Source organism: Miscanthus floridulus, chromosome 5 (assembly GCF_019320115.1).
Source record: "Miscanthus floridulus cultivar M001 chromosome 5, ASM1932011v1, whole genome shotgun sequence".
NCBI lineage: Eukaryota > Viridiplantae > Streptophyta > Magnoliopsida > Poales > Poaceae > Miscanthus > Miscanthus floridulus.
The window spans coordinates 21,341,727-21,365,257 of record NC_089584.1 but is presented as its reverse complement, the minus strand read 5'-3'; the positions used below and the strand labels follow the sequence as shown (position 1 = coordinate 21,365,257).

At 50.4% G+C, this 23,531-nt stretch overlaps 3 protein-coding genes and 1 pseudogene across 4 annotated transcripts; 1 reads left to right on the top strand and 3 right to left on the bottom strand.

Annotated features, from left to right (window-relative positions):
- Window positions 1–253: 253 nt before the first annotated feature.
- LOC136449656 (uncharacterized) lies at window positions 254–1,201 on the bottom strand. The gene has a single exon (XM_066449779.1). It carries the CDS (start codon window positions 1,199–1,201, stop codon window positions 551–553), a length of 651 nt encoding a protein of 216 aa, XP_066305876.1. The 3' UTR covers window positions 254–550.
- On the bottom strand, window positions 1,106–12,702 carry LOC136449654 (ABC transporter G family member 7-like). Of its 2 annotated transcripts, XM_066449776.1 has the most exons (12): window positions 12,293–12,701; window positions 11,811–12,001; window positions 11,581–11,731; window positions 11,363–11,495; window positions 10,621–10,822; window positions 9,808–10,084; window positions 9,224–9,355; window positions 3,605–3,825; window positions 3,283–3,495; window positions 3,099–3,183; window positions 2,527–2,738; window positions 1,106–1,534 (listed from the first exon to the last, which is right to left on the bottom strand). In XM_066449776.1, the coding sequence occupies exons 1-11, from the start codon at window positions 12,503–12,505 to the stop codon at window positions 2,562–2,564; spliced, it is 1,995 nt and encodes a 664-aa protein (XP_066305873.1). In that variant the 5' UTR covers window positions 12,506–12,701; the 3' UTR covers window positions 1,106–1,534; window positions 2,527–2,561. The 2 variants fall into 2 exon arrangements, with proteins under 2 accessions (XP_066305873.1, XP_066305874.1); XM_066449777.1 differs by lacking the exons at window positions 1,106–1,534; window positions 3,099–3,183; window positions 3,283–3,495 and having other exon boundaries at window positions 2,066–2,738; window positions 12,293–12,702.
- Window positions 12,703–14,798: 2,096 nt separating this feature from the next.
- On the top strand, window positions 14,799–18,049 carry LOC136449655 (beta-glucuronosyltransferase GlcAT14A-like). The gene is made up of 4 exons (XM_066449778.1): window positions 14,799–15,611; window positions 16,791–16,866; window positions 16,947–17,062; window positions 17,143–18,049. The coding sequence occupies exons 1-4, from the start codon at window positions 15,110–15,112 to the stop codon at window positions 17,655–17,657; spliced, it is 1,209 nt and encodes a 402-aa protein (XP_066305875.1). The 5' UTR covers window positions 14,799–15,109; the 3' UTR covers window positions 17,658–18,049.
- Window positions 18,050–20,551: 2,502 nt separating this feature from the next.
- Window positions 20,552–22,929, bottom strand: LOC136451724 (E3 ubiquitin-protein ligase SINA-like 7; annotated as a pseudogene).
- Window positions 22,930–23,531: the final 602 nt, after the last annotated feature.

Sequence of the window (23,531 nt, the reverse complement as noted above, 5' to 3'; positions counted from 1 at the left end):
GTATATTGCGGTCCATCATTAGTACTCAAATAGTAAGGCAGAATGGTATAATGATGGACCGCAAATTCGATGCATCATTAGTTCTCAAATAATTGGTGAATCGAAATTTTCTGCTTGGCAGTACAGTAAAAGTTGTAATTCCGTTGAGGCAAGTAATGAAATTCGGTTTTACTGTTGTGAAAAAAAAGTAAAAGGCAGTAAGGCACAGCCTAACACAGAATTACAGAAAAAATCGATTCGGTTTGGTACAAGCTGTTTAGAATTGCATCAATGTTTTTCAATTTTATTATTAATTCCACGGATAGGTTCATTCTGAATGTCTTTCACTTTCAGTGCAGCAAATCTAATTGCAAATACTGCAAATCCCTCGTCATCTTCCGAAACCCAAGCCGGTCTTAGGAATCCAACTTGGGTGGATTGGTTAGCAATTTGCTCCAATCCAGCTGCAGACAAAGAACTACTACTACAAGTCTCCAATACTATACACGTGGCAGACTGCCTCGAGGCCACAGAAGAAAAGAAAAAAGAGAAAAAAAATGGTCTGACTGGATCAAGAAATGTGATGCACGGACTGCAGGACGGCCTCGGCCACCAGCGCCAGATGGTGTAGCGCGGCGACGGCGGACACGGGCACGCTGGCGAGCACCAGGGCCGCGACGGCGATGGCCACGCCGGGACTGGTGCCCATGAGCAGCAGCTGCAGCGCGCCGACGAGGCTGGACACGTCGGAGACGTAGGCCGGGTAGTACCGCTTCTCCCACGGCGCCCACTCGGCGGGCGCCTCGTAGTTGGTCTCCGCCATCCGTGCCTCCCGGATCCGCCGCCGCAGCACGGACATGCCCTCGTCCACCAGCGCGCCCCCGTACTGGCCCTGGCCGCCGCTCGCGTCCCGGCGTAGCGCGGCGCATCGTGTTGTCGCCGCCGGGGGCGCCCTCCTCGGTAGCGCCGGTCCGTGGCACGCCGCCCCGTGCCGGAGCGCGGCCGGCGTTGCGGGAACTGGACGGGAGAGGGAAGCAGCAGCAGCCATGGATCGGCTCAGGAGCTGATCTTTGTATCTCAGGCAAGAAAGAGAACACCGCACAACCAAACTGGGGATCGAGGGAGAGGGAAGAAGAATCAATCGAAGCTGATGAGAATTTCGAGCCCAAATGGGCACGCATTTATAGGCACTGGGGGCTTCACGCGTCTGAGGTGTACGCATTTATAGGCACCGGAGGCTGACACGTACAGAGATTAAACCATAAGAAACTAGTACTACTGCCACTCTGCCGGTGCTCGTACTTTGGACGGTGATTTGGAGATAGTTTATTTGCAGCGGCATGGCCCCAGCCCCAGGCAATCATGAACAGAAACAACGGCTCTGCTGCGATCTCTGATCATTGAGCTGACTTCAACTAGGAGGATCTGAAAATAAAAAAAGGCTTCTGGGCGGCGGATTGTATACTGCCTCTGCCTCGGCTCGTCCATAATGCTGGGGTCCTCTCATAACCAGATACCGTGCAGAAGGCGCGGCCTCGTTCTGATTCGCGATATACTGCAAAGAGAGAACCAGATCAACAATGGGTGGGGAAATCAGATGGTAAAGTGGTGTAGCTTCGACAAGGAAACACAAATTAAAGGGCTGTGTTGGAGGTGAACACAACACTAACACATGTTTCACACTTTCACCTGCAATACCTACTTTGCTGGCTCACTAAGATTTGGTCTGTATTGTATTGTATTCCCACTTATGTTTTAAAAAAAGTTCAGTAGAGCATCTTAGTGATGTGAGGTGTCAGAAGAATCTAAGGCGTGTTAAGATGAGGGGTTTGCTATAAATCTTCTACAATTTAGCTCGTATAATTGAATCGAAATACCCACCTAAACAAACGACGGAACTTAAGATGGGTTTTCAGTTATCATTGTGATCCAGCCAGCCAAGTAACCAACGATGTGCAACGAGCATCAGCTCAAACTACAGCAACGAAGTGAGATGTGATTTAACATTTTCATAGCTAACAAGTGTTAATCTCAGTGGGTCATGAGACTGCAGAGTTACCCAAATTGTTGGCCACACAAATCCTCAAGTCATTTCTCGACAACAACAGCAGCAAACTATAGAGAATAACAAGATACTGAAATGACTATATGATGGCAGAACTGTCATCATGGGACTGGGAGTTCATATTCCATGTGAGAGTAACTCTAACCAGGGTCCAGGGCAAGTTTTATTGGTGATAATTTCCCATTCAACATGAGAAAAAGCTTAAGCGATGGAAACAATTACGAACAGAAAGGTATAGAAGTAACAAAGATTCAATATAGTACATTGATTGCGTTGCTAATTGCAGTATGTTCCCCACACAAGCCTGTTCGCTTATTGGTTTCAGCCAGGACTTATCAGCCAGCCAACAGTGTTTTTCTCTCACAACAAATCAGCACCAGCCGGGCTTATCAGCCTAGAAACCAACCAGCGAACAGGCTCATAAAGCCTTTTTATTGATTTGGGACCACTGCAAAGAAATGATTGATGAAAAGATGCCCTACCTTATTTTATTCTATGGAAGTCTGCAACGAGACACTTATTCCACCTGCTGCTTATTTTGATCTTCTTCCAATGCAGGCAGGAGCGGCTGATACTTTGGTCTGTTTTTCTTCAGAAGAAGGTAGGTTGACCAGTACCAGAACATCAGAATCCTACCCTGTGCAACTAGCGTGTCTGCGATTCGAATTCCTCCCAATGAAAACCTTTCCAAGGCCTGCCACATAAAAGTAGCACATCAAAACTGGAATATTTTCTTTAAATAGAATTATAAAAATGTTGATAGCAGCTTGGCTTGGAGTTAACAAATAGAAGACACTAGGTTGACCAATAAAAAAATAATCACAATCAACTAACAATATTTTTCCCATAAAAGCAATTAAGCAAATAAATATTATTTTGCGGTCATCATGATGTTGACAAATACCCACAATAATTCTATCCATGGACAAACTGCAATGAACCATTTTCATTAGAATACATTACAAGATTTCAAGCCAAGTAATTTCCCCTTGCATTTGACCAGATTCTTTTTTGGTCAGTTTTTTTTTTCTGCTGAATGTCACCAAAACACTACCTGTTCACCCGTTTGAATGTCATATGAATGTTGTTGCTCAAATTGCAGACCCTTGAACTCGTTAATGCAAAGCCCTTGAAAGGCCCTGAAAATTAATGACAAAAGAATAGCATCTAGTTGTTAGATGATGCAATGCTTACTACACTAGACTCAACTTATATCACAAGAAAAAAATGAAGAATACCATCTAATGAGAGATATTCTTGGGATCCAACGAAATATGACTGGAGTATTGTCAGGGTTAACATAGTATCCTCCAAATACAATAAACACTGTCATAAGGGATGGCCCAAGAGCCATTGCAGCTTCTGTTGTAGGAGCCATTGCTCCAACAGTGAGACCCATCGCTGATGCAGCAAATGACTCAACAGTCACAATACCACAGAATTTGGCAAATCTGGGAGAGTGTGAAACATTCTTTAGACAACCATAAGCAAAACTGCGATAGATATACATAAAATAATGTCTCCAAGCATTGCCAAAAAAATATTTAAAATTACACTGACCTAGAAAATGTTGGGTGAAGTTTAGCCATTGGATAGAGAATTGATCCAAATATCAATGGAAATGCTGCTCCAATGGGAATCTCGGCCAACAACTTAGATGAAAGATATGGTCCAAGTGCATAGGAACCTTTTGCTCGTTCTCTGTCAACTATAGTCCGTTCTTTTGGGAAAACTCCCACAGTCTTTGTCAGTGCAGCCATTGCTGTGTTTATGGCAGCCACCTGAACTCATATATTAAAAAGGAGAAAGATCAAACACAAAATATGTTCAGACAATATTTCTAGAACAACTTCATGAAGATACAATCAGAACAATTGTCATGTGGGGCCAGAAGTACTCAAGGCGCCGGCGCGCCAGGGATGTGCGGCGTGCGGCAGAGCACGCTGACCGCGCGTGTGCGCGGGACAACCGGGCCGAGCCAGCCATCAGGGGCTAAGAGGAAGGATAGGATTAGTTGCTGTTTTTGATCCATAATTCTAGGAGCGCATGGCGCTAGTTTGTTATGGGCCTGAGGCCATAAATATTGTACTCAGTGACAATCGGAAGGAGTAAGCAAGAAGTTATTCCCTAAACCTATCTCTCTCTCTCTCTCAATTAAGCCTGCGGCGGAGGGGAAAACCTCGCCGGAGAAGACGGATCGCGGCTACGAATTGCGTAGTCGAGGTCCAGCTACCCAAGGGTTTGAGGCCCTTGACAACCTGGTATCACGTTCCAGAAGATCCTCGCCGTCCCGTTCCTCTTCACCTTCCACCGCCGCCAATCCCCCACCACCACAGCCACCAGCCCCCCTGTCCCCGTCTTCGGCTTCCGTTTCCACTGCCTCATCTGCCGCTGCCATGGGCGATGCCGATCAGATTAAAAGTCTCACCGACGCCCTGAAGGAACTGCAGGCCTCCGTCGCGGCCAATGCCAAGGCCATCGCCTCCCTCACGGCCGACCGCATGTCGTCCTCGGGCTCCAAGACGGCCTCCGGCGAGCACCACAACGACCGACCGCCGAAGTTCCAGAAGATGGACTTCCCCAAGTACGATGGCACGAAGGATCCACTCGTCTTCATCAACCGTTGCGAGTCATACTTCCACCAGCAGCGGATCATGGAGGAGGAAAAGGTGTGGATGGCTTCTTACAATCTCGACGACGAGGCGCAACTCTAGTACATGCAGGTGCAGACAGATGAGGGCAAGCCGTCGTGGCACCGCTTCACCGAACTCCTCAACATGAGGTTCGGGCCGCCGCTGCGATCTGCCCCACTCTTCGAACTCGCCGATTGTCGGCGCACCGGGACCGTCGCGGAGTACCAGGCACGTTTCCAGGCGCTCCTGCCCCGCGCTGGCCCCCTGGACGAACCTCAACGAGTCCAGCTGTTCACGGGGGGCCTCCTCCCGCCACTCAGCCTCGCCGTCCAAGTACAAAACCCGCAGTCGCTTGCTGCAGCCATGAGTTTGGCACGTCAGATGGAACTCATGGAGCAGTATACTCCTGCGCCGACGAGAGCGGCTGGACGCGGCGTTCTCCCGGCGCCAGCACCGCGCCTCGCCCTGCCGGCCCCCAGAGCCCCGGCGCCCAACGTCACCGTCGAAGGCCGGCCGGTGAAACGCCTGACTCAGGCCGAGCAGGACGAGTGCCGTCGCCTTGGCCTGTGCTTCAACTGCGATGAGCGGTACAACCGTGGCCACAACAAGGTCTGCAAACGCTTGTTCCTTTTGGACAGCATCGTGGACGACGACGACGACGCCGGCGGCGAGGACACGCCGGACCCGGAGGCCCCGGTGTTCTCCCTCCATGCGGTGGCCGGCGTTCCTAGCGGCAACACGTTGCTGCTTCGCGTGACCCTGGGCGCTGCCTCCCTCGTCGCGCTCGTCGACACCGGGTCCAGCCACAACTTCATCGGGGAAGCCGCGGCGTCGCGCACGGGTCTGGCCGTCCAGCCGCGCCCTCGCCTAACAGCAACGGTGGCCAACGGCGAGAAGGTTCCCTGCCCCGGCGTTCTCCGTCACGCAGCCATCTCCATCGACGGCTTGGCGTTCCACGTCGACCTGTACGTGATGCCCCTGGCCGGGTATGATATGGTCTTGGGTACACAGTGGATGGCTACCTTGGGTCGTATCGCCTGGGACTTTTCTGCAGGGACCATGGTGTTCAAACGGCTGAGCCGCGACTTCTGCTGGCGCGGGCTGGAGGCATCGGCCGCACAGGGCGTATCGGGCCCCACGGCCGCGGGGCTGGACGCGAGTCGGGACGCGCCCGCGGCGACCAACTCAGTCGCGCCGACCCCCGACGCACCGGTTCCGGCGCGCCCGCTGCTCGACGCCGTCCTATCCTCCTTCGACGACGTGTTCGTGGAACCCCACGGACTGCCACCCCAGCGTGGCCGCGACCACGCCATCCGCCTCCTCCCGGACGCCGCACCGGTGGCCGTCCGCCCGTACCGCTACCCGGTCGCGCACAAGGATGAATTGGAGCGGCAGTGCGCCGCCATGATGGAGCAAGGGCTCGTCCGCCGCAGCACGTCGGCATTTTCGTCCCCGGTCCTTCTCGTTAAGAAGGCCGACGGGTCATGGCGGTTCTGCGTCGACTACAGAGCCCTCAACGCCATCACCGTCAAGGATGCGTACCCGATCCCGGTGGTCGACGAGCTGTTGGACGAGCTGCATGGCGCCAGGTTCTTCACCAAGTTGGACCTTCGTTCGGGCTACCACCAGGTCCGCATGAACCCCGACGACATCGCCAAGACGGCATTCCGCACACACGACGGCCTCTACGAGTTCCTTGTGATGCCATTCGGGCTGTGCAACTCCCCCGCCACATTTCAGGCGCTCATGAACGACATTCTGCGCGTCTTCCTCCGCCGGTTTATCCTTGTGTTTTTTGATGACATAGTCATCTACAGCTCCACTTGGGCGGACCATTTGCGCCATCTGCGAGCCGTCCTCCTTGTTCTGCGGCAGCACCGGCTCTTCGTCAAGCGTTCTAAGTGCGCGTTCACCGTCGACTCCATCTCCTACCTGGGGCACATCATTAGTGCAGTGGGCGTCGCCATGGACCCTTCAAAGGTAAAGGCGGTCATGGATTGGCCGCCACCGCGGTCGGCGCGCGCGGTCCGGGGCTTCCTCGGCCTTGCGGGCTACTACCGCAAGTTCATCCACGACTACGGCATCATCGCCGCGCCCCTCACGGCGCTCACTAAGAAGGACGGGTTCAGCTGGTCCGAGGAGGCCGCCGCTGCGTTCCAGGCACTCAAGCAGGCCGTCACCTCCGCCCCCGTCCTCGCCCTGCCGGACTTCGACAAGCCGTTCGTCGTTGAGTGTGACGCCTCCACGTACGGGTTCGGCGCGGTGCTCCTCCAGGACAAGCACCCGCTGGCCTTCTTCAGCCGGCCGGTGGCACCTCGTCACCGCGCTCTCGCTGCCTACGAGCGGGAATTGATCGGCCTCGTCCTCGCCATTCGTCATTGGCGGCCGTACCTTTGGGGGCGCCGGTTCGTGGTGCGCACCGATCACTTCAGCCTTAAGTACCTCCTCGACCAGCGCCTGGCGACCATCCCACAACACCACTGGGTGGGCAAGCTCCTCGGCTTCGACTTCAGCGTGGAGTACAAGCCGGGCGCTTCCAACACGGTGGCGGACGCACTGTCTCGCCGCGACACCGAAGAGGGAGCGGTGTTGGCTGTTTCAGCACCCCGCTTCGACTACATCAGCCGTCTCCGCCAGGCCCAGTCCACGGACCCCGCACTAGTCACCATCCGTGACGCGGTCCTGGCTGGTTCCCGTGGCGCGCCGTGGGGGCTGCGCGACGGCATGGTCACGTTCGGCTCCAGACTCTATGTTCCGCCGTCCTCCCCGCTGCTTCATGAGGTGCTGGCTGCCGTACACGCAGACGGCCACGAGGGGGTGCAGCGCACGTTGCACCGGCTCCGCCGCGACTTCCACTTCCCCGACATGCGTCGCGTGGTGCAGGACTTCGTACGTGCTTGTGACACGTGCCAGCGGTACAAGTCGGAACACCTCCATCCCGCCGGCCTCCTCCTACCCCTGCCAGTGCCCACGGCGGTCTGGAGTGACCTCGGCCTGGACTTCGTGGAGGCCCTTCCCCGTGTGGGTGGGAAGTCGGTGATCCTAACGGTGGTTGACCGCTTCAGCAAGTATTGTCACTTCATTCCGTTGGCTCACCCCTACACTGCAGAGTCCGTGGCGTAGGCGTTCTTCGCGGACATTGTGCGCCTCCATGGCGTTCCCCAGTCCTTGGTGTCGGACCGGGACGTTGTGTTCACCTCAACATTCTGGAAGGAACTTATGCGGCTCATGGGCACCAAATTGCACATGACGACTGCCTTTCATTCGCAGTCCGACGGACAATCTGAGGCGGCCAACCGAGTTATCATCATGTACCTACGTTGCTTCACCGGCGATCGTCCCCGGCAATGGGTTCGCTGGCTCCCGTGGGCAGAGTACATCTACAACACCGCCTACCAGACGTCGTTGCGGGACACGCCCTTCAGGGTGGTCTACGGCCGCGACCCGCCTACCATCCGGTCTTATGAACCGGGCGAGACTCGCGTGGCGGCCGTCGCCCGGACCATGGCGGACAGGGACGAGTTCCTGGCTGATGTACGTTACCGCCTGGAGCAGGCGCAGGTCGTCCAAAAGAAGTATTACGACAAGCTGCACCGCCCCGTCACGTATGCAGCAGGCGACCTGGTGCTTCTTCGCCTCCGTCATCGTGCACCGGCCTCCTTACCTCAGGTCAGCAAAGGCAAATTGAAGCCCCGTTTCTACGGACCGTACCGCATCGTCGAGCTCATCAACCCTATCGCCGTTCGTCTCGAGCTTCCTCCGCGTGCCAAGCTGCATGATGTGTTTCATGTGGGACTCCTCAAGAAATTCGTTGGCCCGGTACCAGCGGCTCCTCCTGCCTTGCCGGACGTTCACCATGGAGCCGTCCAACCAGAGCCAGAGCTCGTCGTGCGGTCACGCCTCGCTCGTGGCGTTCAACAAGTGCTAGTTCAGTGGAAGGGTGAAACATCGGCTTCTGCGACATGGGAGGACCTCGACACCTTCCAGGAGCGCTACCCAGCGTTCCAGCTCGAGGACGAGCTGGCTCTCGAGGGGGGGGGGGGAGATGTCATGTGGGGCCAGAAGTACTCAAGGCGCCGGCGCGCCAGGGATGTGCGGCGTGCGGCAGAGCACGCTGACCGCGCGTGTGCGCGGGACAACCGGGCCGAGCCAGCCATCAGGGGCTAAGAGGAAGGATAGGATTAGTTGCTGTTTTTGATCCATAATTCTAGGAGCGCATGGCGCTAGTTTGTTATGGGCCTGAGGCCATAAATATTGTACTCAGTGACAATCGGAAGGAGTAAGCAAGAAGTTATTCCCTAAACCTATCTCTCTCTCTCTCAATTAAGCCTGCGGCGGAGGGGAAAACCTCGCCGGAGAAGACGGATCGCGGCTACGAATTGCGTAGTCGAGGTCCAGCTACCCAAGGGTTTGAGGCCCTTGACAACAATCATATGAAGTGACAAATGTTCGAAGACGGTGAATATGTTACATCTATCCTGAATGAAAAATATGTGCAAACTAGGAATTCAACTTCAGAAACCCTCAAAGGTTCACACTATTCTACCTGAAGTAGTCCCATCCTGTCTTGTATGGATGTTTGAGATTTTCCCATTTGCCAGAACACAGATCCAAATATAACTGCTGAAGCAACAGACATTCGTGCTCTCACTTTGTTTGTTGATCCATCACGAAAAGCCTGAACACAAAAGATCCTACACATTAGAAGCAATGTATGACAAGAGATAGTCAACCTACATCTTAACATGTGTACTCAACTGTCCTCAAATATTTTATAGCTATTTATTCTTTTTCAATGTCACAGTTTTCCTGCGTGTTCGAGGCAAAAATATCTTATAGCTATGCAAGTAGCACATTACAAGTTTTGAACAGTAACGCTTCTCCAATATCAATTAAAATGAACAATAAACTGTATATTTCATAAAGATCAGAGTTAGGTAATAGGTGGACACTACAGACACTTTAGGTAAAAATATGACATCAAGGTCTACATGCTTAGGCTAAAATCAAATGTCAACAAAGCTATATTCAGAGCAGCTAGCCTTTGTAAGTACCTAAAAAATATATTCACACACACACAGAAAGGTTAAGCTGGAAACAGGATTAAAGGATAGATATATTGAGATGAACCTGCATCCATGCCCGCTTAAAAAGCAAACGAAATTGCCTCCACCAACCATGCCTTTGCTTCATTGTAGTCTTCCGAACAAGTTTGGCAGACAATTCAGGATTGTTTGGAGTTGTAATTAAACTGTTACCTTCAGTGAGCAGAGCTTTGTTAGAAAACGCCTCAATGAGGTTCTCAATCCTTTTCTGTGATGACTGTACACTTTCAGTTGAGCCATAATCAGTCGAAATGAGATCAGCCAAGAACTCAGCAGGGTTCATATGATCTGGACACTGATACCTGATAAATTATCAAAACTCAAGTTATCAATGGGCAATACTAACAAAATTAAAATAAACATCATGATATATTGGCCATTTACGTAACAAAAGAAAAGGCACAAATTCTTATTGATCAAAACTCAAATAGACAGAGACCAGAGGCATGCTGCATGTGCATGGTACAAACATGCAACAATTAACCTTCAAAAGTTCTAGCGTAGCTAATATTGGAATTTTGATGTGTACAATGACAACAAGGATGAATGTAGTCAGTGACACGAAGTAATTAGTTTTATTGGAAATGCAAACAATGAAAGTGCACACCACAATGCCTGATTGTTTTGTTATACTAAAAAAAATAGGTTTGAGAAGGGGTGCATGTTCACTGTTCAGGATTGGAAATGAATTATTTATTATGTTATGCTACACCAGGCAAGCCAAAAAGTGAGCACACACAAAAATATATAGGGCAAAACATTCAAATCAAGGAGAAACCATGATAATAACATACTTAAGAAAAGACTGGAAGGAAAGGGAAGGGTGTAGCATAACAACCCTAATGATGCGAAGTATGTTAGAGGTTCTTCTTTTGCAGGCCCCATGTATACAATTTCTCCATCTGACAGTAGTACGATGTCATCAAATTTGCCATAGACTGAACCTCTTGGCTGGTGTATCGAACAGATAACAGTGTGCCCATCCTCAGCAAGCTGACGAAGAGTCTCCATGACCTTCTCAGCTTGGAAGGCATCAAGGCCTAAAAGACAAATCACAAACATACAAAAAATAATAACTTAACATTTGACATTTTCATATTGTCAGATGACCAAACAGATGTTGATGACTAATTTTTATGATGGATCCTGTTTTATGCTAGCTCAAATGGACATACAAACAGAAATACCATAGAGCATTCAGCAACAGAGCTGAGTTGCCATTGTTTCATCATGGTGAAACAGGAAAACGAACCCTGAATGATGACAAAAAGATGATGCAAAACACTAGCCAAAGTAGTTATGTTGCAGTTAAAAAAGTAAGTTCAGATCCTTATGCTTCACGACTACAAATTTAATGTGCTTTTAACATAAATGATTTTGATAATACAGACAATTTATTTTAATTTGATCATGGTGTCATATCTGACATGAACTGTTGTATTTGTAAGATGTGAACGCAACAATAAAACATATTAGCTACATGCAAAATGTCTCAGGTATAAATTAGAACCACATTTAGAAGTAATAAAGAAAACCCTTGTTCAAGTATGGAAGGCCAAGACTAAATCAGTTTTAAACACCTGTTGTTGGTTCGTCCGCAAAGATCACTGAAGGGCTAGCAATCAATTCACATGCAAGCGAGAGGCGCTTCTTCTCACCCCCACTTATTCCACGAACTTTTGCATCACCAACAATAGAATCAGCACAATTGACCTAGTCAACAATCCAACCATTAAGACTGTCCTCGGAACCGTTCACTTCAATTTCTACAAACACTAACCAAAATGCTAGCACTCACCAACCCCAGACGAAACAAAAGATCATTGACATATCTCTCCTTCCTCTCAGGAGTCCACAAGTCAGGAAGCTGGAGCTCAGCAGCAAGTGACAGCGTCTCCCGCACCGTAAGCTGTGAGAAGAACAGGTCTTCCTGCCTCACAAAAGCAATCCTGCGCAAGGAAGTAGTCATTAGCTCTTCTCCACAAGCAAGAGCAGAAGTAAGACCCCAGCTGCATGAATACAACTTACTTATATCCGCCCTTCGAGATAGTCCGACCGTTGACATACAGAAACCCTGAAAGGTGCAAGGAAGACGATGCCGTGAGCTGCCCTGCTAGCACATTGAGCAGAGTTGTTTTGCCAGAGCCCGATGGTCCCATGAGTGCTAACAGCCTCCCCGGTTTCGCCTCCCCTGACACATTTGACAGCAGAAACCTTGCCTGGCAATTGGCAATTAGACAGCATGCCACAAACATCTATCAGTCCACTCCAGTTACCTCCTGATATTTGTACAATTGTATAATGGTGCATACAAATTATGCAACTTGTTGTAGAATATACAGGGTCAACGAGTCAACGCAAACGAGTACACGTGGCAAACGGAACGAGAGGATGAGTCATGAGTGGATGACAGACGGACAGAGGGGCAAACGGGCAATGCGAGGGTTTCGTGCGCGCGGCTGCGGCGAGATGGGAAGAGGTGGTGCCGTGGCGGCGGTGCAGCGACTCACCACTTCCCCGCGCTTGTTCTTCAGCGCGCAGGTGATGCGGGCCCACCGGATGGTCAAGGGCGGCACGCCACCGCCGCCTCCCTCGCCGGCCTCCGCGTCGCCCTCGTCGTCCTCCGCCGGCGGAAGGAGGGCGGGGCCGGGTCCCGCGATGGCGCGGACGAAGAACGCCGCGGCCAGCGCCGCCAAGAGCTGCCCCAGCCCCCTGACCTCCATCACACACGCTGACGCCGATGGCTATCCCCTCTTCACTTTAGAAGGTTCCGGCACGTCCGTGTAGGCGGCGGAGAGCGACGCGGAGAGTGGCAAGCGGCAACGGGGTCGAAGAGGGGGTTTAGCCTCTGCGCTTCTGCGGGGTGTGAGGACTGAGGAGAGCAGTTCGTGTGGTGGTGGTGAGTTTGTTGCGGCATTTGAGCGACGAGATGGGGTAAGGAGACGGATTGCTGGATGTGTTGCTGAACTGGGCCTTTTCTGCTGCGGGCCAGGGCTGTACGATTAGTTTCGTTGGGCTCGTTTGTGAAGCAGTGGGCCAGCGATTTGGGTTAAGGTTGGTGGCCAGGTGGGCCTTCGATATCGACCCGTGAGGCCGTGACTTTGAGCTAACTACGCAGCTCGGTTCGTTTCGTAATCGTAGCAAAGTTTCCTTTCATTCCACTAAAAAAAAAAGCAAAATTTCCTTTCATGGGACCATATCATGCATGATAGCAACCTGTTTTTCCCTCTATGGCTCTCTATCTCGGAATGAGCGAATGCGTTGCAAGAAATGGTGAGCACGCTTTATTCCTATAAGTAGAATTGGTGATTGGTACTGATACCCGGTGGACAGTTCTGTGCCAGCCAATTTAGCTTATTGTGCTAATCATACTTTTGCCTAATTTGACATAAATTTATTTTTAGTTAGACGAGCCTTGAGCCAACCAACACAAACGATCTAGATAGAGAAGATAAAATCTTGCATCACTATCCATATAGTAGAACATCCCCTACTGCTTTTTGTTATGACAATGAGAGGAAGTGTGAAAGCGTACATCCCCTACTGCTTTTTGTTATGACAATGAGAGGAAGTGTGAAAGCGTACATCCCCTACTGCTTTTTGTTATGACAATGAGAGGAAGTGTGAAAGCGTACTTCAATCACGAGAAAGATCATCGAGGAAAAATGCATCATGTCAACTGATCGACTGATAAACCGGACTGATGTTATTTTATTATGAAAAAAAAAACACTGAACAATAATTGATAAGCTGAACTGATAACTTCAAGTGAACAGGAACTGATAACTTCAAGTGACCAAATGATCTGTCTTTTTTTTTTTTTTTGTCTACACAAGGCAACACATTCCACGACAACAGGGTGCGTACCTGTAAAGTCGTTGCACTGCACTGAAACCCGGATTCTAAAAGCTGACTTTCTTCCGGGTCGCCTGGTTTTAGGCCCCGACGGTTATTGCAGTCTCTCATGTCACATCGAATATTTGATATATGTATGAAGTATTAAATATAGATTAATTACGAAACTAATTATATAATTTATGATTAATTTGCGAGACGAATCTTTTAAGCGTAATTAGTTCAAGATTTGACAACGTGTTGCTACAGTAATCATATGCTAATGACAGATTAATTAGGCTTAAAAAAATCGTCTCGCAAATTAGCCTCCATCCACGTAATTGGTTTTGTAATTAATCTATATTTAATACTCCTTATTAATATATAAACATTTGATGTGATATGAATTTTAGAAACGACTAAAGAACGAAACACCCCTTAGATACCGTATGAAAGTTGGTTTATAATCTCCAAAAAGAGAAGCATGGGGTTTGCGGTACAAGCAAGAAGTTCAAAAGCAGATAGCGGCCGAAGCAACCAACGGAAGCTTCTTAACTACAGCTAGGCTTCGCTAAGTGCCGTGCGGCCCAGACAAGCCGCGGGAGATTGTATTTAATTCTGTAATAACGAATTAAAAATCCCAAGCTGGCCATGACCCATGACGCCGCCACACTCTCCAGAGTACAGAAGCGTCAGCGCTGCCGCTGTTCGCCTGCGCGCCTCTGCCATCTGGGCCCCACCAAGTGGAATCAACGTCCACCCTGACGTGACGCCTTCTCCCCCCACCCCACTTCCCCAGCTACCCGCTGCCTACCGCCCCCCACCATTCCGATTGTCACCACGCCTCCGTGGCCCACGCGTCAGTGTCGTGTGTCTGGGTGGGCAGGTGAAGTGTGAACCGTGAGAAGGAAGCAAGCGCCGTTCGCTCGCCCCCCCCCCATCCGATGTCTTACCGCCTGTACCGTCGTGACTGTCGTCGCTCTGACCGCGCGGGACCCGTGCCGTAACCTCCCGCGACCCAGGCGGCAAGGTCTACATCGTCCGTATGACTGCTGGGCCCATGGGAACGTGGTGCCCAGTTGCCAGTGTGCCACAGGCCAATAGCCGGGGCCGCGGAAGCGATCCCCCCGTGTTGCGGTGGTACAAAGCGACGCGCGCCTCACGCTCGTGTCCCTCCTCCCCTTCCCGTTCCCCCCATCTTCCCATTGCCAAGCAAGAGAGAAACGCACGCGAGCCGCGAGCAGAAAATACAGCAGCGCGGCGCCAAGCGCCACCCCGATCTCGCTATTTTCCCTTCTCCCCCGATGCGATCTCGCCAAACCCTAATCCCCCCGCCCGCCGCCGCCCGGCAGTCGTCGCCGGAGCCCTAGCCCCGAATGCGGCGGCGGTGACGCGCGGCGCGTCACCACCACCAACCACCAACTCAGCGTGCGCGCTTGCCCGCCCGCCATCGCCCGACCGTCCTGCCGCCGGCCGACACCAATCAGCCAGCCATGGGCGCCGCCGACAAGTGGCTGCTCCCGCTCGTCTCCGTCTCCTTCGTCTCGCTCCTGCTCTTCCTCTCCGCGCTCTCGGGCTTCTCCGCCTCCTCCACGCTCTTCGCGCGCCTCCCGCCGCCCTCCTACGTGCGCCGGGGCGCCGCCGCGCCTCCCTCCTTCGCCTACCTGCTCGCGGGCGGCCGAGGCGACGGCAGGAAGCTCCTGCGGCTGCTCCTCGCCGTCTACCACCCCAGGAACCGCTACCTGCTCCACCTCTCCGCCGACGCGCCGGCCTCCGAGCGCGCCGAGCTCGCCGCGGCCGTCGCGCGCGCCGCCCCCGCCGTGCGCGCCTTCGGGAACGTCGATGTCGTGGGCAGGCCCACCGCGGGCACCCCAATGGGCTCCTCCGGCCTCGCCGCCACGCTCCGCGCGGCCGCCGCGATGCTCCGGCTTGATGCGGAGTGGGACTGGTTCGTCACGCTCAACGCCGCCGACTACCCCCTTCTCACCCAGGATGGTAAGATTCAAATGCTCGATTCCCATCTATTAGCACGATCCGTTTGAGTAGCAGTTTTGCTTCACAGACTTGTCCGGATCTAAGGTAAATCTGAGCTCTTTTACTTAGTCGATATGGATACCAATGACTCGAAATTGCGTTTGCCGACCATTTCCGTTCTTGAATTGGAGGCAAAGCATGCTGTACGAACCAGCCACGAAATTGGCTGGCTGGCTGGGCTGGCTGGCCAGCCTCCTCACATGGATACTATTCATATAAACCAGCCAGCATTACTTCTCTCTCATGTAAACGAACCAGCCAAACGAACATGCCGTTGCAAGGGGAGCAACTGCCACTGTTCGGTTGAGCCGTAGCTACAAAAGTCAATTTTGTGTTCTTCACAGCATGTTGCTGACTTGTATTAAGTGGTGTTTAATGTTATCTGTCAAGTAGCATAATTGAATGCATAAATATGCCTGAAAGGACCAAAGACCCACTACCCCACCCGGATTAGGATGTGGCCTGCTGCTGCTACGTTTAGGTGATGTTGGAAGAACTTGCTTGTTTGGAATCCTGTTGGACTGTTGTGCCATAGCCGCCTTAGGTGGAGATATATAGTGCAACTACTAGATTGGCATGCTGTCTTCTTCATTCTCTATTTTGGTACCATACCAGCTCAACCACTCCATGACTAATTTATGCTCTCATCCTTATATGAGGACTCTAATAGTCAGGAACAAGCTATGCAACTCTTGCTGTGGCTTTGTTTGTGCCATCTAGCTGGGATTAACCCTTCGTCTTAATGAACAACTAAGAGAGCAACTGATTAACCCTTCATTTTAATGAACAATTGAGAGAGCTTTAACAAGTGCACCACTGAATTCTCAACACAGGATGCAGTCTGATGCTCTGATTTATGTTGTCCTTTTTCCTCATTTCCTCTGACACTACCTGTATGACATTGCCTTTTTTATGTTATACTGTACATGGTAAGTATTGTAATTTGATCTGTGTTATGTGCTGCTTCCGCTATGTCACATGTAGTTCACGCCCTTTCTTATTGAAGTGTAATTTTGTTTTTAATAGATGCTAGCATGTTCTAATTTTTGCTTTTGGCTTTTGTATCCTGACTGACACCTCTTAGGGGTTCTTGAGTTTCCTGTTCATGACTCTCTGTTTTGTTTTTGTCCCTTGCTGCAGACTTGATTCATGTTTTCTCCTCTGTTCCAAGGCACCTCAACTTTATTGATCACACCAGTGACATTGGATGGAAAGAGTATGTTCTATCTGAACATAGCAATACTGAATGGTACACAGTGCACTGCTGTTAGTTTCACCAGTATACTTCTTTTGTAGGTCTCAGAGAGTGCAACCGGTTATAGTAGATGCCGGAATATACTTGGCAGGGAGGAATCAGTTCTTCCAAGCCACAGAGAAACGGGACACTCCTGATGGTTTCAAATTTTTCACAGGCATTTCTCTTTACTTGCACTTTGTTTCTTCACCCGCTTGATGAAATGGTTTTCTAACACATGCATTCTCTTTCTATTAGGTTCTCCATGGGTCATTTTAAACAGACGCTTTGTTGAGTACTGTGTTTTTGGTTGGGAGAATCTCCCTAGAACACTCCTGATGTACTTCACAAACGTGATGCTACCTCTAGAGGGGTATTTCCATTCGGTTGCATGCAACTCGGATTTCCGCAATTTTACAGTGAATAACGACTTGCGGTATATGGCGTGGGACAATCCACCTCAGATGGAGCCCCATTTCCTAAATGTTACACATTATGATGAGCTAGTAGGGAGTGGGGTTCCTTTTGCCCGGAAGTTTAAGGAGAATGAACCCCTGTTGGACAAGATTGATGATAAAGTGCTTCGACGTTGGCGTCACAGACCTGTTCCTGGTGCGTGGTGCACAGGTAGAAGGAGGTGGTTCAGTGATCCTTGCTCCCAGTGGAGCAACGTCAACATTGTAAGACCTGGCCCTCAAGCTGAGAAGTTCCGAACATATATAAACCAGATTCTGGAAGAATCAAAGTCAAGCAACAACTCTTGCAAGCAATAGCAGTAGCATCCAAGCATGAGGCTTCACTTCCCGCAGTTGAAGCGTTGAGCTTGTCTCATTTTGCTCAGAGGAGCTCTCCATGTCTCGAGAACTTCCTGGAATCGGCTTCAGGAGCAAGCATTTTTGCACCTGTTGTATGAACACATGGCCAAGGTGAGAGATGGGTTTATTCTTTCCAGAATTTTTTTGGTGTCATGGCTTCAAGGGCTTAGTGCACACTAGCATTATTGGAAGCCAAGAGAGCTTACTGTGGGAATACGGAAGCTAATAGGCATTGTAATTAGTAGCAATGAGTTGAATGGCATGTGCCTTTGTTTATAGAACTGATGGAATTGTTGGTGCTTCCATACAAAATTGAGAAAATGAAGAATGGGGGAATGTTATTGATTGGTTGGTCACGGTTGTTGCTGTTATGGACATGTGGTTAATACAATGCTTACTGAATTTTTTCCCTTGACATGCAGTTATTCTCATAATCTCATGTGTCCTGCTGCCCTCTAGATATGACATTCTGCATTTTCATTTCATCTGTGCTTATGCACTAACGACTCTGGTCTCTTGCAGTGAAGCAGTTCCCCCTTAATTGCAGGACTGTAGTGAGCTAATGAACTGTGGATGTGAGCAATGGCAAATTGGCGGTATAGCATCCCTACCGCCTACCCTTTGTAGGATCTGTTTGCTTTAGGGGTGCCCTTAAACCTGGCTTATTCGTTTATTTTTTCATTCGGAACAGTATTTCTCTCTCACATTTATCCAGCATTCATCCAAATCATCCAGATTTTTCTAGAACTCAGACAAACGAACAGGCCCAAATTGTGTGGGCTTGGATGGTATGGTATCCCACTGCCGTGTGGTAGACTAGGCTGTATCCAGTCAGGGGCTTGTTTGGAACAGAGGAATGTAAAACATAGGAATGAGAAAAAAATACAGAAATAGAAAAGGAATAGAGGTATGAAACGAAAAATACAGGATTTTTTTTTAGGAATTGGTGTTTGGAACACAGAAATATTAATAACATAGGAAAGTATTGGTTTGTATAAGATTGTTTAGAGTAAATAAAAGCTAACTACTTTACAAAGTGACATGAGTTGACGTGTCCTGATGGCACGTGCATGTTGTGTGTTGACTCAGTTTTGATGGCCTGTCAATCCAACTACAACACCTACACCTGCTAGAAAACGCCTTGATTAGTGAGTGAGAGGACGCGAGAGCCACGGGAAAGATTTCCATGATGTATGGGCTCATTTGATTTCATTCCTTCGGAAGTACAGGTGTGCTCGCCTTTCCTCCGGAATGGTTTGCGCTAATTGCTTTGTTTCAAACGCCGGTACAGTAAAAAATACTATAGGAACTCCATTCCTTCGTTTTTCCTATGTTATTCCAGTGAACCAAACGGAGCCTAAATTACGTGAATTGGAAATGGATGCAGTGCCAGTAGCGTTTGATGCAGCAATCTACATATAGTTGATTAGTTGCCATAGAATGTGCAAAAGGTTGATGGTACTTATGTGATGTGTTTGGCAAAGTAGCACAGCTGATGGTTCTTGTGACTGATAAGTCGACTGATGCTGATTTTGTTACGAGAGAAAAACACTGTACCATGACTTAATAAGTTCAAGCGAACGGGGCCTGACGGACCTGACAGAATTGGAGGGTGCCGTTTGGTTGAGTAATGGATATGTAAACGCAAAACGGTAATCATGTTCATACTGGCAATGGAAACAGAGTGTAAGCTAATACTGGTTTCTTTGGTACGCTGGCGCCGTCGTCGTCCTCCCCGGCACAGCCCGCTACGGCGCTACTTCCAACCGCGTCTGCACGCTCGCCAGCGCTTGTCCGCAACCTTCAGCAGTTCAGCTTTATGAGTCTCTCTCTCTTGTCATCGACGAGGTTGCCGTTCGCGCCATCTACACGCATCTGCAGCTCGTGTACTCGCGTCGGCCGAAGCTGTCGCAGCCTGCAGCCGAAGTAAGCCACCGTCGTCGGTTGTCGCAGGCCCGCTCCGCCGAATGTAGAGCCACCGCCATGTTATGTTGTGTTAGCAGCACCATACCGGGCCGAATGGATGAAGCTGAAGCGAGAAGCCCAGCCCAATCCGTGTGAACAAGGAAGCCCAACAGGCGCGTCACCGGACCCGAGCTGAAGCGAAAAGTCCAGCCCAATATGTGTGAACAAGGAAGCCCAAAAGGTGCGTCACCGGACCCGAGTGGCACGTAACTGGGCTGGACGCTCATCCTGTCGGTGCCGGCAGTGGAGACTGGAGAGAAAGGCAGTTGCGCGCACGAGCATAGGTATTTTTGTTTGGTTGAAGGGAAGATTGATGCGTTTCTGACTAAAGGGTCAATAATGCATTAGGCTTTGTTTAAATATAGTCGGATTCATATTAATCCATTTGTGTTGGGTGGATTAGAGTGGAATTTGAACTAAATTCCACCCTAATCTATTCCAACACATATGGATTGAGGTGCATCCTACGACATCAAATTGAATATTGTCGAATTCACGTCAATACATATGTGTCAGGATGGATTGAGGTGAAAATTAGTTCAAGTTTTATTTCAATCCACTTTAATACATGTGAATTGAGGTCAATCAGACTACATCTAAACAAGGCCTTACACGGATCAATTTCCATGCCAATCGAAACAAACACAAGTAACACAATCTGTCACCAACATAGCGAACACCAAGTACTGAATACCACAGGGCCGACAGCTTATTACCTTATAACAAAGGCTACATATCTAAAAAAAAAATTAGAATGACTTACCATTTGAAAGAGAAAGAGTAGATATGACAAAGGCTACATATCTAAAAAAAAATGCGAGTACTTGGGACCATTTCAAGTCTGTCTGGAATGCAAAAGTTGGATGCGGATGTCATTGGAAAAAAAAGTCTAGGTTCTTGCGAAAAATAGGATAAAATAAACCACTGCTTTCTAAATGGGGACTTCATTTCAGCTCGATGAACACGAGGATGTCCACGGGAGAGTCCCAGGTCTCGTTGGGGACGAACAGGAACGGGCTCGCTTCGTACGGCTCCGCCAGCCGCTCGGCGTCCAGGGTCTCACCGGACAACGAAAGGACGCCGGCCTTGCCAATCACCACGATCCTGTGCCTGAAATTCTGCTCGTCCACAGACTCATCCACGAGGTGCGCCACCGACAGCGCGCGGCCCAACTCCTTGTATTGTCCGACGACAACCAGGAACTCCGCGCCGCCGTCCCCATCGCCGTTGCCGAGCCTCACCACGCGGGCCTGCTCATGTGCGCGCATCCTCAGTGGCCTGAGGCAGTGTGGCGAGACGACCGTGCGGACCACGCCGGGGTGGTCTTGCCGGATGTGCTCGCGTAGGGGCTTGCCGGCGTAGCCCGCGCAACCGGAGATAGGGCAGTGGCACGGGGCGTGGGCGCACGACGCCTTATGGGCTTGCTCCGACACGTAGGGGATCATCTCGGCGCACCCGTGCTGCTGGAACGGGCATGGCACGTGCAGGCCGGCCGGGCAGGACGTGCTCCATGGCGCGGCAGCGGGTGGCCGTCTCTGGCTCACGGCACATGAGGCATTCGACCTCGTCGTCCTGATACCCCTCGGTGCAGCACCGTGAGCATGAGACGTGGCCTTTCGTGCACTGCATGACAACCAAAAGGAGAAAATTGAAGTGAAACAACAGGGGTTTTACCGGCTGGAGCGAATTAGTGGAGGTACACTTGCCTTATGATGTATAGACAGTTGTCATAAAGCGTGGATATATAATGAAATTTTAATTAAACCTACTATTTTTGCATTTTTAGAGGTGTATTTGCACCTCCTAACAGCAACCTAGCTTCACCCTAGTTTTACTAGACCTTCGACACCGAACAATTCATGTGGATTGTCTAACTTGGAATTATGACCACAAATATGTATTTTAAACCTTTATTTTGCGAAGAAATGGCCCCTTTCATGATGATCAATTTGTTTATTCCGAATCAGTGGTACAAAGAAATTAAAACAATGCTAATAGATACAACAGCAAGGAGTAGACAACTAGACACTAGATGTCGGGTGAATTAGGATGTATTTGGTTGGACTTCCAAAAGTGCTTTCGCTATCATAAGAGGTAAAAGTCAACTATAAAGAAAGTAGTTTTCCCTAGTACAATTCTCACAACACCTAGCGACTTGCTTCTACTGGCTACAGAGTCGAGAGTTTCATCAAACTTACCCGCTCACCACTATTTATGGGGCGTACCCCTTTGATCTTTCCCTCCATTCCGTCATCTTCCTCTTTCTTCTCTCGTTGCTCCACAGAGCAAAGCCCTCAGTCTAGGGTTACGAACATGCTCGGCCATTCCTCGCTGGTGGCCGCTCGCAGCTCCCTACTCTGATGGCTCCCCTCTCCTTCCTGGGTGCAAGCAAAGAAGGAGGAGGAGGGTCACACGTAGGTCGGGTAGAGCTGACGGAGGCACAACCGGTGGCTAGCACTTCCTCGTTGGCGACCCACTCCAGCAGCTCCCCACTTTGGCTCCTCTTCTTCCTCCGCCCACACTCGACACCAACTCTGACTCTCATCCTCGCCGCCTCCTTTTCCCTACTTGGCTCTGGTGGCTCCCCGGCCGCTAACCACAGCGGCCTAATCCTAAAACCATTGGATGTGCCTCCTCGCCGTCTTCTTCTTCATCTCCGCTCGAGCTCCCCCACCGCCGCCACCTCCAGCCCGGCTTCGGTGGCACCCCACCACCTCTAACTGCCGTCATATTAACCTAGTGGAGGTCGTCAGGCTATCTCTATCGCGCCCCCACGCTTGCCCCGCCCAACCGCCTTCCCCCATAGCACGATCGGCGCGCGCCTCACCCCATGCTACCCCTACACCTGCTGGATCCAGGTAAGCCCCTGACCCCTAACCCTAACCTTGCCGAAGTTAGGGAAGAAGACCATGTGACATTCTTGAGTTGGGTAGAAAAGTTCGTGTGCAAAAGAGACCTTAAATCACTCGAGTGATGTTTAGCTTTACTCTAAATAAATCAGGAATCAGGAACTTCCCAAAACTGCAAGGTAATACCGAAGCATTGGACATGAGAGATTGATTCTGCGCATCCATACCTGGAAAAGGGGCAACGTCAATGGACCAAAGCATACACAACACTTCAGCAGGTTGGCATTGATGGCGACGGTGATCTTCTCCTCCGCTTGGTGTTGGCTCATCTCGGCTAGGGTCTCAGCCTGTAGCCTAGGGCCTTTTGTCGCGGCGCGTGGTGAGGGCACCTGCTGCCTTGGCCTCTTCCCACCCATCTGCGAGCCTGTCTTCATCAGCAATCAATACAGTGACTAGTGCTACAGTTGTGAATTGGGTAAAATAGTGGAGCAAGATCTTAATCAGTGGACTAATCAAAACTCTGATGTAATGGCCACCGAAAATCATCTTAGAAACCGCATGGATTCTCACGACAAGATTGACGTAATAGATCAGGTCCAAACAAGTAATCAAGATAACTATCTATCATCGTGTGCTTGTAAATTGCAAGTTGACATGCAATATTTTCCGATCCTCCAAGTCCCAAATCAACCAGCACCGATGAGAAAACTATAAGCAGCTCTTACATCTGCCCTCACTCCCTCTCTAAACCGCTGGTCCTGGATCTCTTTCGGAGGATTTTGAGGAACCCCTACGAATCCGCGCGCAGTCCATACGCCAGAATTGGCAGTGCAAGGTTGCAGGAACGGGGATTGAAACATGCACAAAAAACTCAATCTGCATGCAGCGGTGATGAGACGACTCACCTTTCTCGTCGTCTTGAAACCGGAGGTGCCCGCGAACGTCCCATGGCCTGTCCAGTTTCTGTCGAAGGAAAGCGCGCGTTGTGCTGCTCCCTCCTTGCGTAAGGATTAAATGA